We start from the raw sequence: 12,473 nt of genomic DNA, 5'->3' as shown, positions 1-12,473 counted from the left end.
GCTTGCTTGTGATGATTGATAAAACCTTCTTTTAACAACAACACCACCAAGTCTATTCAGCAGCATATATTTGCATATTGAATTCACAGGTAATTATGCAAAACCAAAAGCTTTTGCATATTGACTTGTGACTTGTGAATTCTTCTCCAACCATATATAGTTATGATATTCATTCCCAGATGCATGGAAATGATCACTGAGGCTTAACCATCACTAGTGTCTCAACTTAGTAAAGGGAGAGGAAAATCTCAATATAGTTCACATCAGATTGGTAAATGATAACTACAACAATGAAACGTTTTCTGGCCACTCTGTGTCTCCTTGGATTTCTTCTACATGTCTCAACCCAATGCACTGTCCCAGCCTCAGAGTTTCAGCTGGAAGGAGATTATTTGATAGGTGGACTTTTTGATATTCATCATGACAATGCACCAGTTTACTATGACAGACCAGAAGCCATCGACTGCTCCAGGTGAGTCTCGTGCTAAATCTGAGTGTGTATCATCTCAAGTTCAAACTAATTAAGAAAACCTAATGTAGCAGATTACTTTATTATATATTCAGGAGTTTTACCCAATCTTGAATTCCTATTCTATCACAATTAACAAAATTGAGGGACAAAGTCTGCATTATTGACCTAAGTCTTTGTTCCAGGAAATGCTTTAAAGATGTATATCTGTACATCCTTCACAAACATTGATACTTCAACAATGAAGCTAATCCATACACACTCTCACTGTCCTTCCTCTGTCCACAGTAAAACATTAATTGTGTCAAATTATCGGAAGTTTGAGTTGATGAGATTCTCAGTGGAGGAAATCAACAACTCTACCAATCTACTGCCAAATGTATCTCTTGGCTATGAGATATTTGACCACTGCTCAGATGCACAGAATTTTCCAGGTGTTTTGGACCTCATCTCAGTCAATGGCTTGATTCAACCAAGGAGTGAACCACACAAGAATCTGTCCAAATTGGTGGCAGTGGTTGGCCCTTTCACAAGCCCTCAGGCACTGACTGTAGCCCCATTATTCATGATGAATCTCATTCCTATGGTAAACATGACAACTATTGTATGTTGAATAAAACAGCTTTAACAGCAGTTTAACTTTTGAGATTTTACTGTTACTGAAACTAATGATAATTTATCTGTTGCTCATTTAACAGGTCAGTTATGGAGCTGCTAGCTCTGTCTTTTCAAGAAAACAGATTTTTCCCTCTTTCCTGCGAACAGTGCATCCCAATAAGGATGTCATAGACGTTATAGTTAACATCATATTGCACTTCAACTGGCGCTGGGTTGCTTTCCTTAACATTGATGACGATTATGGCAATGATGGCCGGGACTTGTTCATAAGAAAGATTAAGGACACTGAGATCTGCCTGGCATACACCAAAGGCCTCAACAACAATACAGATTACTTCCAAGTATTCAAACGGATAGGGACACTGAAGATACCTATCATTATTGTTTTTGCTCCTGAATGGACTGCTAAACCTCTCATTAGGTCAGCAATACAACTAAATGTCACCAAGAAGGTGTGGATAGCAGGGGATGCATGGTCCTTAAACAAAGATCTCCCTAAGGAGAAAGGAATCAAAAATATTGGAACTGTACTTGGGGTCTCAGAGCCAGTAGTGACAATACCTGGTTTCAGTGATTTTATCTATTCTTCCAAAAGACAGATGCATTGTGAAAATGCAGGACAGCAGAAGTTTTGTAATCAGGTTTGCAACTGCAGTAACCTGAATGCAGAGGATGTCATTGCTGCAGACCCGTCATTCTCTTTCCCAGTTTATTCTGCTGTATATGCCATCGCTCATGCCTTACATAATGTCTTGCAATGTGGAACTGGAACATGTAATGACAAAATTACAGTGTACCCACATATGGTAAGTACACAATTTGAGAATTTATTTAATTATCTCATATTAAGATGTAAGAAAAAGCTTCTAAATCCAAAAATTCAATCAAAAGGCATTTCACATTTCACAAGGCTCGACAAAGCTGTTGTTAAGATGTTGCTAATTAATGGGGAGGTGCCACAACAGTGAGCAAATGTGTTGATTGTTTTGTTTTTTTTTTTAATCCAGCACCTAGATGTGCACATTCTTTTTTATTACCATGTAAACACTGTCTTGGTATCAAAGTCTCAGATAACAAATTTCAGGGATAGAGAAGTGTAGAGTCTGATAAACTACTTCATAAACCTACTTTGTCCTTTCTGAACACATGCAAGAAATGTGAATCTTGTGTATCCGCAATAGGTTCTAGCAGAGCTGAAGAAGTCAAATTTTACACTTTTAAATCAAAGTATTCCGTTTGATGAGAACGGTGACCCCAAGTTCGGATCCTACTCCATAGTTTTCTGGAACCACAGCGGGGATGTACAGGAGATTGGGTTTTATAAATTTTATCCATCAGTCCAGTCTTTCATCAACAACAGCCAAATTCAGTGGTATACAAATGGAGAGGTAAGTTGGTTTGTCTTCATCATGTGTTTTTAAAAAATGTTTTTTTTCTTGCCCCTTATTTTTTAAATGATCAAGGAAATAAACAGATGGTGGTTCCTCATGGTGTAATATGAAGGAATGTCTAAATATATCACTAAGTGTCTAACAGGATGTTTACAATTTACAAAACCTGTCAAGAAATTTAAAACTGTAGATTGAGATTCTCTCCACCTAACACAATTTTCTTATCTTTTGTGTACTTTTCTGCTAAAAAATTGTGCTGTACAGGTCCCTACTTCACTGTGTTCCACAGAATGTCCTGCAGGATATGCAAAAAAGCAAGATGGAATCCATAAATGTTGCTTCAATTGTGAAATCTGTCCAAATGGAACTTATGTCAACAGCACAGGTAAATTATTATACATGAAAACAAAAGAAGAAAATAAGTAACAATATGTTATTTGTCTTTTGACAGTTACCTCTGGGGTATATTTGATATCTCTTTACATCTTTTTTTTCTGTCTTTTGGTCTGTTTTTTATTTCACAAAAGTTAATCTTAATTTTTTTTGACAAATTGTGCCTCACATAAAACAGAGGATCCCTACAAGTGCATCTACTGTAAGGAGACAGAATGGTCTGCAGAAGGCAGTACATCATGCAATCTGAGAGTGGTGGAGTATGTCCCATTCAAAGACAGTGGGGCCATACTGATCATGGTTGGGGCCTGGGTCTTGGTGGGCCTCACATTAGCCATGTCTGTTCTCTTTGCCATCAACTACAACACCCCTGTTGTCAGATCTGCTGGGGGACCCATGTGCTTCCTAATTTTAGGCTGCCTCAGTCTGTGTAGTCTTAGTGTCTTCTTTTACTTTGATAAGCCAACAGTTTCTTTTTGTATCTTAAGGTTCTTACCATTCATTTTGTTCTACACTGTTTGTCTAGTATGTTTTGTTGTGCGCTCTTTTCAAATTGTTTTTATTTTCAAAATAGCTGCCAAGTTCCCCAAGCTCCACAGCTGGTGGAGGACATATCATGGACAGTGGCTGGTCATCGCCTGTGGCTTTTGTTACTCAGATGCTCTTACTTATCATTGCCTACTCTAATGAACCCGCTAAGCCCTACAATGAAACATTTTCGTACCCAGACAAAATCATACTTCACTGTGACATCAATCTCAAAGCATCCTCTGGTTCTGTGTTTTTACTTTTATCTTTGTGCTCTCTTTGCTTTATTTTCTCCTACATGGGAAAAGACCTCCCAAAAAATTACAATGAGGCCAAAGCAATTACCTTCTGCCTGCTCGTGCTGATCCTCACCTGGATCATCTTTGCCACTGTGCATGTGCTTTACCATGGAAAGTACATCCAGACTTTTAATGCTCTGGCAGTACTCTCCAGCCTCTACTCTTTTCTGTTGTGGTATTTCTTCCCAAAATGTTACATCATCATTTTTCAGCCCTATAAAAACACACAGCAGTACTTTCAAGGTCTCCTCTTGAATTACACCAAAACAACTAGCCTGTAGCCGCTTACTGTAATTATGAGTTAATGTAAACTCAGGAACTGATGTGTGTCAGGTCCACTGAGTTCTTTTAATGCAATGATAATTTGGGTTTTGAGTCAAGACAGTTTAAATCTTTGTCTTTTTATAACCTGACTGTGTTATCCACATTTTCTATTGGTTATTTGGTTGTTCTATTAAGGGATGTATTGATAAGGGACATACTCAAGCTGTTTCAGGGCCAAATGGCATCTCATAGTCCTAGTCTGAAACCTGACTTCAGAAACTAAATAAGTAATGATGTGTGTCAAAATGGATTCAGTTAGTACACTGACATGTAGTTTTCTGTGTACACAGTGTACTCACTAGCACAGTGTGCGAATTTCAATAGGATAGTGTTGTCTCACTGTGCACTTATCATAAATTACTATCGCAATATGTAACTGCATTCCACTGACTGCTCTGCCCACTCAAAGTGAATGTTTCTTGTTTGTGCCCCCTGTTTCATGTGACATCTAAGTTATAACTCTATTTGTACCACCAATGTGTTGTTCTTACTTGGCTGCCATTTTTACAAGTTTGAAAATACACTGGTGATCCCTCCAGTTCCACCACATGGCCAAGATGGTGACCATTGAGGCAGTGGCCATCATTCCGCACAACATTTTGACCATTTTGAGTGCACTGGCCTGGTACTTATGGTGCACTGCATGTTTCCATACTTGCTAGTGTGAGTATGAAAGTACATAAATTGAGATACAGCTGAAGAATCTACAGCCATGCTAACATGCTCAAAATGACAGTGTTTACAGTACCTGCTGATGTTAAGCAGGTATAATGTTTAGCCTGTTAGCCTGTTAACATTGGCTGATTAGCATTAAAGACAGTACAACTAGGAATGTCTTTAGCAAGTGATGTAATCAACAATCAAAAATTGTAAGGGACGTTTAAAATAATAAAAATTCTTCCTGAGGTGGACATGGATACTGAATTTTATCCAATCTATCTGATGGTTGTTGAGACATTTGACTCAAAAATTAAAATGTAAGGGTCATGGTGGCACTAGAGTTTACAACCATGATGTCACAGTAAGGGTCTATATTTTCAGTTTTCTTGAGAACCATTCAGGAAAGTCAAAGGACAGCCAGAATGACAAATGGATATTTCTGGATTTATTAGTAGGACATATTGCTCATATAAGCTCCTGCTATGTATTAATCTTCAGGATACTATGGAAGAGAAAAACTGTTTTCTTTAGAAGGTAAACTTGGACTCTTCTCAGAAAGTCAGGTTGAGATTCCCTAGGGGCTTCAAAATCTCAAGGTACCCATAGTATCATTGGTTTTGTTTTATTATGGTTTTAATGCATTTCAGTTTTGTAGATAAATTAGTATTTCATTTTTTGCACTATTTATTTTATTGTATTTTACTTTGTGGTTTTACTTGTTTGGTTTTATTTATTCATGGTGCTGACCTGTTTTCATTTTGTTGTTCATATAGTACTCTGTAACGTATTTCAAAACTTAATAAATAAACACTACTATTATTATTGTTATTATTAACCGCATTTGTTTTTGTGATCTACGTAATTTGGCCCTGTCTTGTAGTGTGGCCATGTGTCAAAATCATAACAGTAATTAGAATAAAGTTTAGAGTAAGAACTCTGATGGGTCTCTGGAATTTTCAAGCCACACATTAACACCTCTTGAGTCTAACAGAGGGGACATCTCAGCAGTACAAGTGTCTCAGCTCGTGGCAGAAACACAGGCAAGGTCAACCCATGCACAGACACTCAAGCAGGCTAATGCAGTGAAGTCACTTAAATAGAAAATGTGATGAGAACCAGGTAGAAAGGCAGGTAACAGATAACAGGCAGCAACACACTGTTCTTTTCTCGTGTCTGTGGTCCCACATCACTATCTATAACTCTAAGAAAACATTGGTACAATACTTAAGTCTGTCCACAACACTGCAGTGAGCAACAGTCACCTCATCTTATTTGATGTTTGCAAATTTTTTCTATTAGGAGAAAGATTTTACTAGTCCCATGAAATGTGCTACACTACACACAAATAGCCTGTAGGTGTGTTCTTGAGCTTTTGCAAAGTGATACCAAAGAGCTTTACATTTAATAACCTCTGATCTGATCAGAAACACTCCACCTATTGGTTAATTTAATATATTCTTTGCATCAGCAATGTATTCCCCATCTGTGATCCTTATTTGTTATATTTAACTGCCTTGTGGTTGCAAAGAGGTTGCATCAGGAAATGAAAATAGGGACAGTAAGATGGCAATCTTTTCAAAACCAAACCGTTATTACCCATGTGATGAGTGCAGGTAGAGAGATCAGAGATATCCTCTGGAGACAGTCTCTCTCTCTCTCTTTCTCTCTCTCTCTCTCTTGCTCTCTCTCACTCACTTACTTACTTGTTTTAGCACAGTCCAGACTAGAAGTTCTACATCTTTCTTATGTGTTTGGGGATCTAGTTGTCTGGTTAGCAGGATCTCTTAGCAGGATCTTGTTCAAGTTGTATTACAACATCAAAGGATATTTGCTATGTAAATATGACTTTTGACTTACTTAAATGTGACTACCAAATTTAGTGCCACATTTGTTAATAGGTTATAGAATATAATTAAAAGAAACAAACAACAAAATGTGAAGTGAATCTTGACACAGCTATCTATGCTCTGGACAACACAGCATTGCAGTATTCTTTTTAGTTTTAGTTTCCAATAACAATTATATACTCATCTACTCTTTAAATAGTTGAAATAGTCATTTTTTTTGCACTTGACAGTTGTATGAACACTGAACTGTAACTGTTATCAGTTAAGATGCATCCTGACTGTGGAAAGGTGGCCATCATATTATCCAGCTGTGTGGTCAGTCAAAGACAGAGATGAAATTACATTTTTTTAAATGTTGCAGTGCAGCATCTAAGTGCACTGAATCTAGAAAGTCACCCTATATCTGATAATGCAAACATTTGATAGTAATGATAGCTTAGCAACACAACATTTTATACTGTAGTTCACTGATCTCATGTGGCTCCCTCAAAGTGTTTTATTTATACTTTTTATTAACCATGACATCATCCTGTAATCTCTCCTATAGATGAGGGCCAATTCCTTTCTACAAACCAGAGTGAGGAGTCTTGCCATTCTATCAGGTGGTTGACTGAATTAAGACTTTCAAGAGAGCACAGCTCATGGTCTGTCCATCTATCACTACCGTCCACAGAGTGATTGCAAATTATCTCCTTTCAAATAACCTATGTGGTTCAAGGTTAAGTCATGCAGAGCTTATTTGTAAGAGGATGTAGCATTTTAGCATAAACCAGAGATACCTGGTTGAATTAATTTACTAATTTGTGTGTATTTGCTTGTGACCGCGTGTGATCTCACAACCTCATCTTCATCTTTATTACATCCCTATCACTCATAGATCATTCCTATATGAAACCTTTCATTCAATATTACAATGTTTCATTAAACTTTTGAAACCTTCACTTAGACAAGCATGAGTTATTAGAACTGTTATAACTGTTTTAAAGTTTTAGCAAGTTCCACATTTTGACTCAAAGCTGTTGGACCCTTGTTGAATGTAGTACCCCACTCTCTCTCTCTCCACACTTTTCCTGCTGCTCTGTATAAGGTATACCACTTGGGGCCTTGAGCAGCAGACAATTTGGTGCTATCCTGCTCTCCTGACAATGACCTTAACCTCCTACTATTTTGGCCCCTTTTTGTTGAGTTTGAAAGTCTGCAAATAAAAAAAATTCTATGAGCCCATGGGTTGTCCATGCTACCAGGCTGTTACAACCTATGGGAGGAAGGAGTAAGCTCGGGCTGGAATGGTTGGATGGGTTCACAAAACACTGGACTTTCACATAGGAGACCGCTGTTTGTTTCCCACATGAAACTGATGATAAGCATTGTATACATGTCTATTCCACAAAATAAACCACGTGTTTATTACTGTAATGTGACAACAAGTTGAACTACTTTTTTAAATATAAAACCACATTTTTTTCCTAAACCTAACCAAGTAGTTTTGTACTGAAACCTAACCAAATCATGATTGTTCCAACCTTAACAGCATTTTACCATGACAATGAAGGTGTATGCATCTTCTTCTGGTATGCTCCTATGGGTTGTAAATCTATATATGTATATGTATTGCATTTGTCATACACTCATAATAGAGGCACTCAACTTGTTTGCTCATAGTAATTGTTGAACCCTGTGTATGTCAGTGCAGGTTAGATGCTTTTTGCATCCTAATTTGTGAATTATCCTCCAACCGTTTACAGGCATCTGAAGTCACGCATTCCCAGGTGCATGGAAATGAAGACTGGTGGTTTGCCATTGCAAGCATTGCTTATTAAAGGCAGAGGCTAATCCCTTTAGAGTTCACATCATCAGATCAGTTAAATGATGAAACTATGAAACATTTTCTTGCTTCTCTGTGTCTGCTAGGATCTCTTAGGTGCCTTTTACATGCCTTGAACCAATGCACTGTCCCAGCCTCAGAGTTTCAGCTGCAAGGAGATTATTTGATAGGTGGCCTTTTTGATATTCATCATGTCAGTGCACCAGTTTATCATGACAGACCAGAAGCCATCGACTGCTCTAGGTGAGTCAATCTGAGTTGATATATTCTGAAGCTGAATCTAATGACCAAATCTTAGTGTAAAAGTTTACACTCTTCAACACTGAAGAGCTGACATCAAACGTCATGGGGGCACATTCCCCCCTAACCCAGTCTAGTTTGCTACACAGTCAAAGTTGCTGTGAAACACTGAATCTGTCCTCAGTCCTTGTACCATGGAATCCTCCCTTCATGTATCCATATTAGTGTAAAGATCTTCAGACTGAAAGTGATTGTTCAAGGTTAATTCAAAGTAACTCTCCTGTTATCTTTTCTCTGTTCACAGTAAACCCATCATTCTTTCGAGTTATCGGAGGTTTCAGTTGATGAGATTCTCTGTGGAGGAAATCAACAACTCTACCAACCTACTGCCAAATGTATCTCTTGGCTATGAGATATTTGACCACTGCTCAGATACACTGAATTTTCCAGGTATTTTGAATCTCATCTCTGTCAATGGCTTGATTCAGCCTTGGGGTGAACCACACAAGAATCTGTCAAAAGTGTCCAAGGTGACAGCAGTGGTTGGCCCTTTTTCGAGCACTGACACCCTGACTGTAGCCCCACTGTTCATGATGAATCTCATTCCCATTGTAAGTTTGTCAACAATTGTGTATAAACAGGTAGAATAAGTGATAGAAACTGTCATTAATATAAATCATTGAATTAAAACAATATATTACAAAAGTTATTAACATTTTTAAAAACTGAAACAGCTTTTAACCTGACACTGAACTGTTAATTGTCACTGAAAATAATGACAATTTCCCTATTACTCTTTCAACAGGTCAGTTATGGAGCTGCTAGCTCTGCCTTTTCAGAGAAAGCGAAATATCCCTCTTTTCTACGCACAGTGCATTCCAATAAAGACATCATAGAGGTTATTGTTAATATCATACGGCACTTCAACTGGTACTGGGTTGCTTTTATTAAGAGTGATAACGATTTTGGAATTAATGGCCTGGAATTGTTCATAAACATGATTAAGGAAACTGAGATCTGCCTGGCATACACCAAAGGTCTCAATGGTGACACAAATTACTCCCAGATGTTTAAACAGATAGAAGCACAGAGGGTACAGATCATTGTTGTTTTTGCTACAAAAATGGATGCTGAAGCTCTTATTGAAACTGCAATACAACTAAATGTCACCAACAAGGTATGGATAGCAGGCGATACCTGGTCCTTGAGCAAAAAGCTCCACAAGAAGGAAGGAATCAAAAATATTGGAACTGTACTTGGGGTGTCTCAGCCAGTTGTGACAATACCTGGATTCAGTGATTTTATCTATTCTTCTAGAAGACAGATGCATTGTGGAAATTCAGGAGAGCAGGAGTTTTGTAATCAGGTTTGCAACTGCAGTAACCTAAGTCCCAAGGATGTAATTTCTATGGACCCATCTTTCTCTTTCCCTGTATATTCTGCTGTGTATGCAGTTGCTAACGCCTTACACAATGTCTTGCAATGTAGGGCTGGGAAATGCAATACCAATATTACAGTGTACCCATACATGGTAAGTATACAAATAATTATATGATTTACTTAATTTAACCATCTGAACTGTTCACATTATGATAATGACAGCTTTAACATGTTGATTAGTCTGTCATGATTCAAAATACTTAACTTTTATGTGTTTTGTTATCACATATATATTATATAAGATATAACATAGCATATAAAACTTTAGACCCTAAAAATACAATTAAAGCTGATATTTTCTCTCAACTCTTTCTTTCAACTCTATGATGTCACACAGCAGTTTCTCCCTTCTCAGGAGTATTTTAACAGTCAATTTAATTAGTAGGAGATCAAGAGAAGTAATTGTCATCTGAACTTTGTGTACCCATATCAGGTTCTAGAGGAATTGAGGAAGTCAAATTTTACACTTTTGAATCAAAGTATTCAGTTTGATGAGAACGGTGACCCCAAGTTCGGATCCTACTCCATAGTTTTCTGGAACCACAGTGGGGATGTACAGGAGATTGGGTTTTATAAATTTTACCCATCAGTCCAGTCTTTCATCAACAACAGCCAAATTCAGTGGTATACAAATGGAGAGGTAAGTTGGTTTGTCTTCATCATGTGTTTTTAAAAAATGCTTTTTTTCTTACCCCTTATTTTTTAAATGATCAAGGAAATAAACAGATGGTGGTTCCTCATGGTGTAATATGAAGGAATGTCTAAATATATCACTAAGTGTCTAACAGGATGTTTACAATTTACAAAACCTGTCAAGAAATTTAAAACTGTAGATTGAGATTCTCTCCACCTAACACAATTTTCTTATCTTTTGTGTACTTTTCTGCTAAAAAAATTGTGCTGTACAGGTCCCTACTTCACTGTGTTCCACAGAATGTCCTGCAGGATATGCAAAAAAGCCAGATGGAATCCATAAATGTTGCTTCAATTGTGAAATCTGTCCGAATGGAACTTATGTCAACATCACAGGTAAATTATTATACATGAAAACAAGAAAATAAGTAATAGCAATTGTTTGATATAATTAGCTCTAGAGTAGATCACTGAAAACTGTAAAGCAAATTTGACAAGAAATAAAAGCTCATCTAAAGAGAATATAACAGTGTCACAGATTAAACATCTAATGCTGCTTCCTCAGCTGTTTGACTTATCTTTACCCAGAGAGGATATTCCAAAAGTTTACCATAACCTTTTCTGACTGACTGTCCCTGTCTCATGTAAAACAGAGGATCTCTACAAGTGCATCTACTGTAAGGAGACAGAATGGTCTGCAGAAGGCAGTACATCATGCAATCTGAGAGTGGTGGAGTACGTCCCATTCAAAGACAGTGGGGCCATACTGATCATGGTTGGGGCCTGGGTCTTGGTGGGCCTCACATTAGCCACGTCTGTTCTCTTTGCCATCAACTACAACACCCCTGTTGTCAGATCTGCTGGGGGACCCATGTGCTTCCTAATTTTAGGCTGCATCAGTCTGTGTAGTCTTAGTGTCTTCTTTTACTTTGATAAGCCAACAGTTTCTTTTTGTATCTTAAGGTTCTTACCATTCATTTTGTTCTACACTGTTTGTCTAGCATGTTTTGTTGTGCGCTCTTTTCAAATTGTCTGCATTTTCAAAATAGCTGCCAAGTTCCCCAAGCTCCACAGCTGGTGGATGAAATATCATGGACAGTGGCTGATCATCACTGTGGCTTTTGTTACTCAGGCACTCTTATTTCTTATTGGTTATTCTCGTGACCCTGCTAAGCCCTACAATGACACACTTTGGTCCCCGGATAAAATCATACTTGGCTGTGACATCAATCTCAAAGCATTCTCTGGTTCTGTGTTTTTACTTTTATCTTTGTGCTCTCTTTGCTTTATTTTCTCCTACATGGGAAAAGACCTCCCAAAGAATTACAATGAAGCCAAAGCAATTACCTTCTGCCTGCTCCTGCTGATCCTCACCTGGATCATCTTTGCCACTGAATACATGCTTTACCATGGAAAGTACATCCAGACTTTTAATGCTCTGGCAGTACTCTCCAGTCTCTACTCCTTTCTGTTGTGGTATTTCCTCCCAAAATGCTACATTATCATTGTTCAACCCCACAAAAACACACAGCAGTACTTTCAAGGTCTCATTCAGAATTACACCAAAACAATTAGCCAGTAGCTGCTTTAAATAAATGTATGTCTCTGTAGGCAGAAAAGTTGGTGCACTTTAGGCATTGCTTCTTGCTTCTTAGAGCAGGTTGTAACTTAATACTAAGTGATTTTCTTTCAGGAGTTGAAAATTTGTGTTTTATGATGTGTTGTTGTAAAATCTTGAAATGAGCTGAAACAAGATTTTTGCAAGAGACACAGACTTGCGATCTCTGACTGGCAACAGGGTTCTGA

General features: G+C 37.7%; 2 protein-coding genes across 2 annotated transcripts; both read left to right on the top strand.

Moving 5' to 3' along the window:
• Positions 1–290: 290 nt before the first annotated feature.
• LOC108891628 (taste receptor type 1 member 1-like) lies at positions 291–3,979 on the top strand. The gene is given in 7 exon segments (XM_018688840.1): positions 291–472; positions 758–1,055; positions 1,168–1,893; positions 2,269–2,475; positions 2,743–2,863; positions 3,050–3,510; positions 3,512–3,979. Coding segments are annotated over 7 exon segments (2,463 nt in total).
• Positions 3,980–8,406: 4,427 nt separating this feature from the next.
• Positions 8,407–12,249, top strand: LOC108891646 (taste receptor type 1 member 1-like). Its single transcript, XM_018688879.1, has 6 exons — positions 8,407–8,597; positions 8,899–9,205; positions 9,400–10,125; positions 10,468–10,674; positions 10,943–11,063; positions 11,321–12,249. Exons 1-6 carry the CDS (start codon positions 8,407–8,409, stop codon positions 12,247–12,249), a joined length of 2,481 nt encoding a protein of 826 aa, XP_018544395.1.
• The last annotated feature ends 224 nt before the right edge of the window (positions 12,250–12,473 follow it).

Source organism: Lates calcarifer, linkage group LG6 (assembly GCF_001640805.2).
Source record: "Lates calcarifer isolate ASB-BC8 linkage group LG6, TLL_Latcal_v3, whole genome shotgun sequence".
NCBI lineage: Eukaryota > Metazoa > Chordata > Actinopteri > Centropomidae > Lates > Lates calcarifer.
This window is presented reverse-complemented; position numbering and strand designations above follow the sequence as displayed.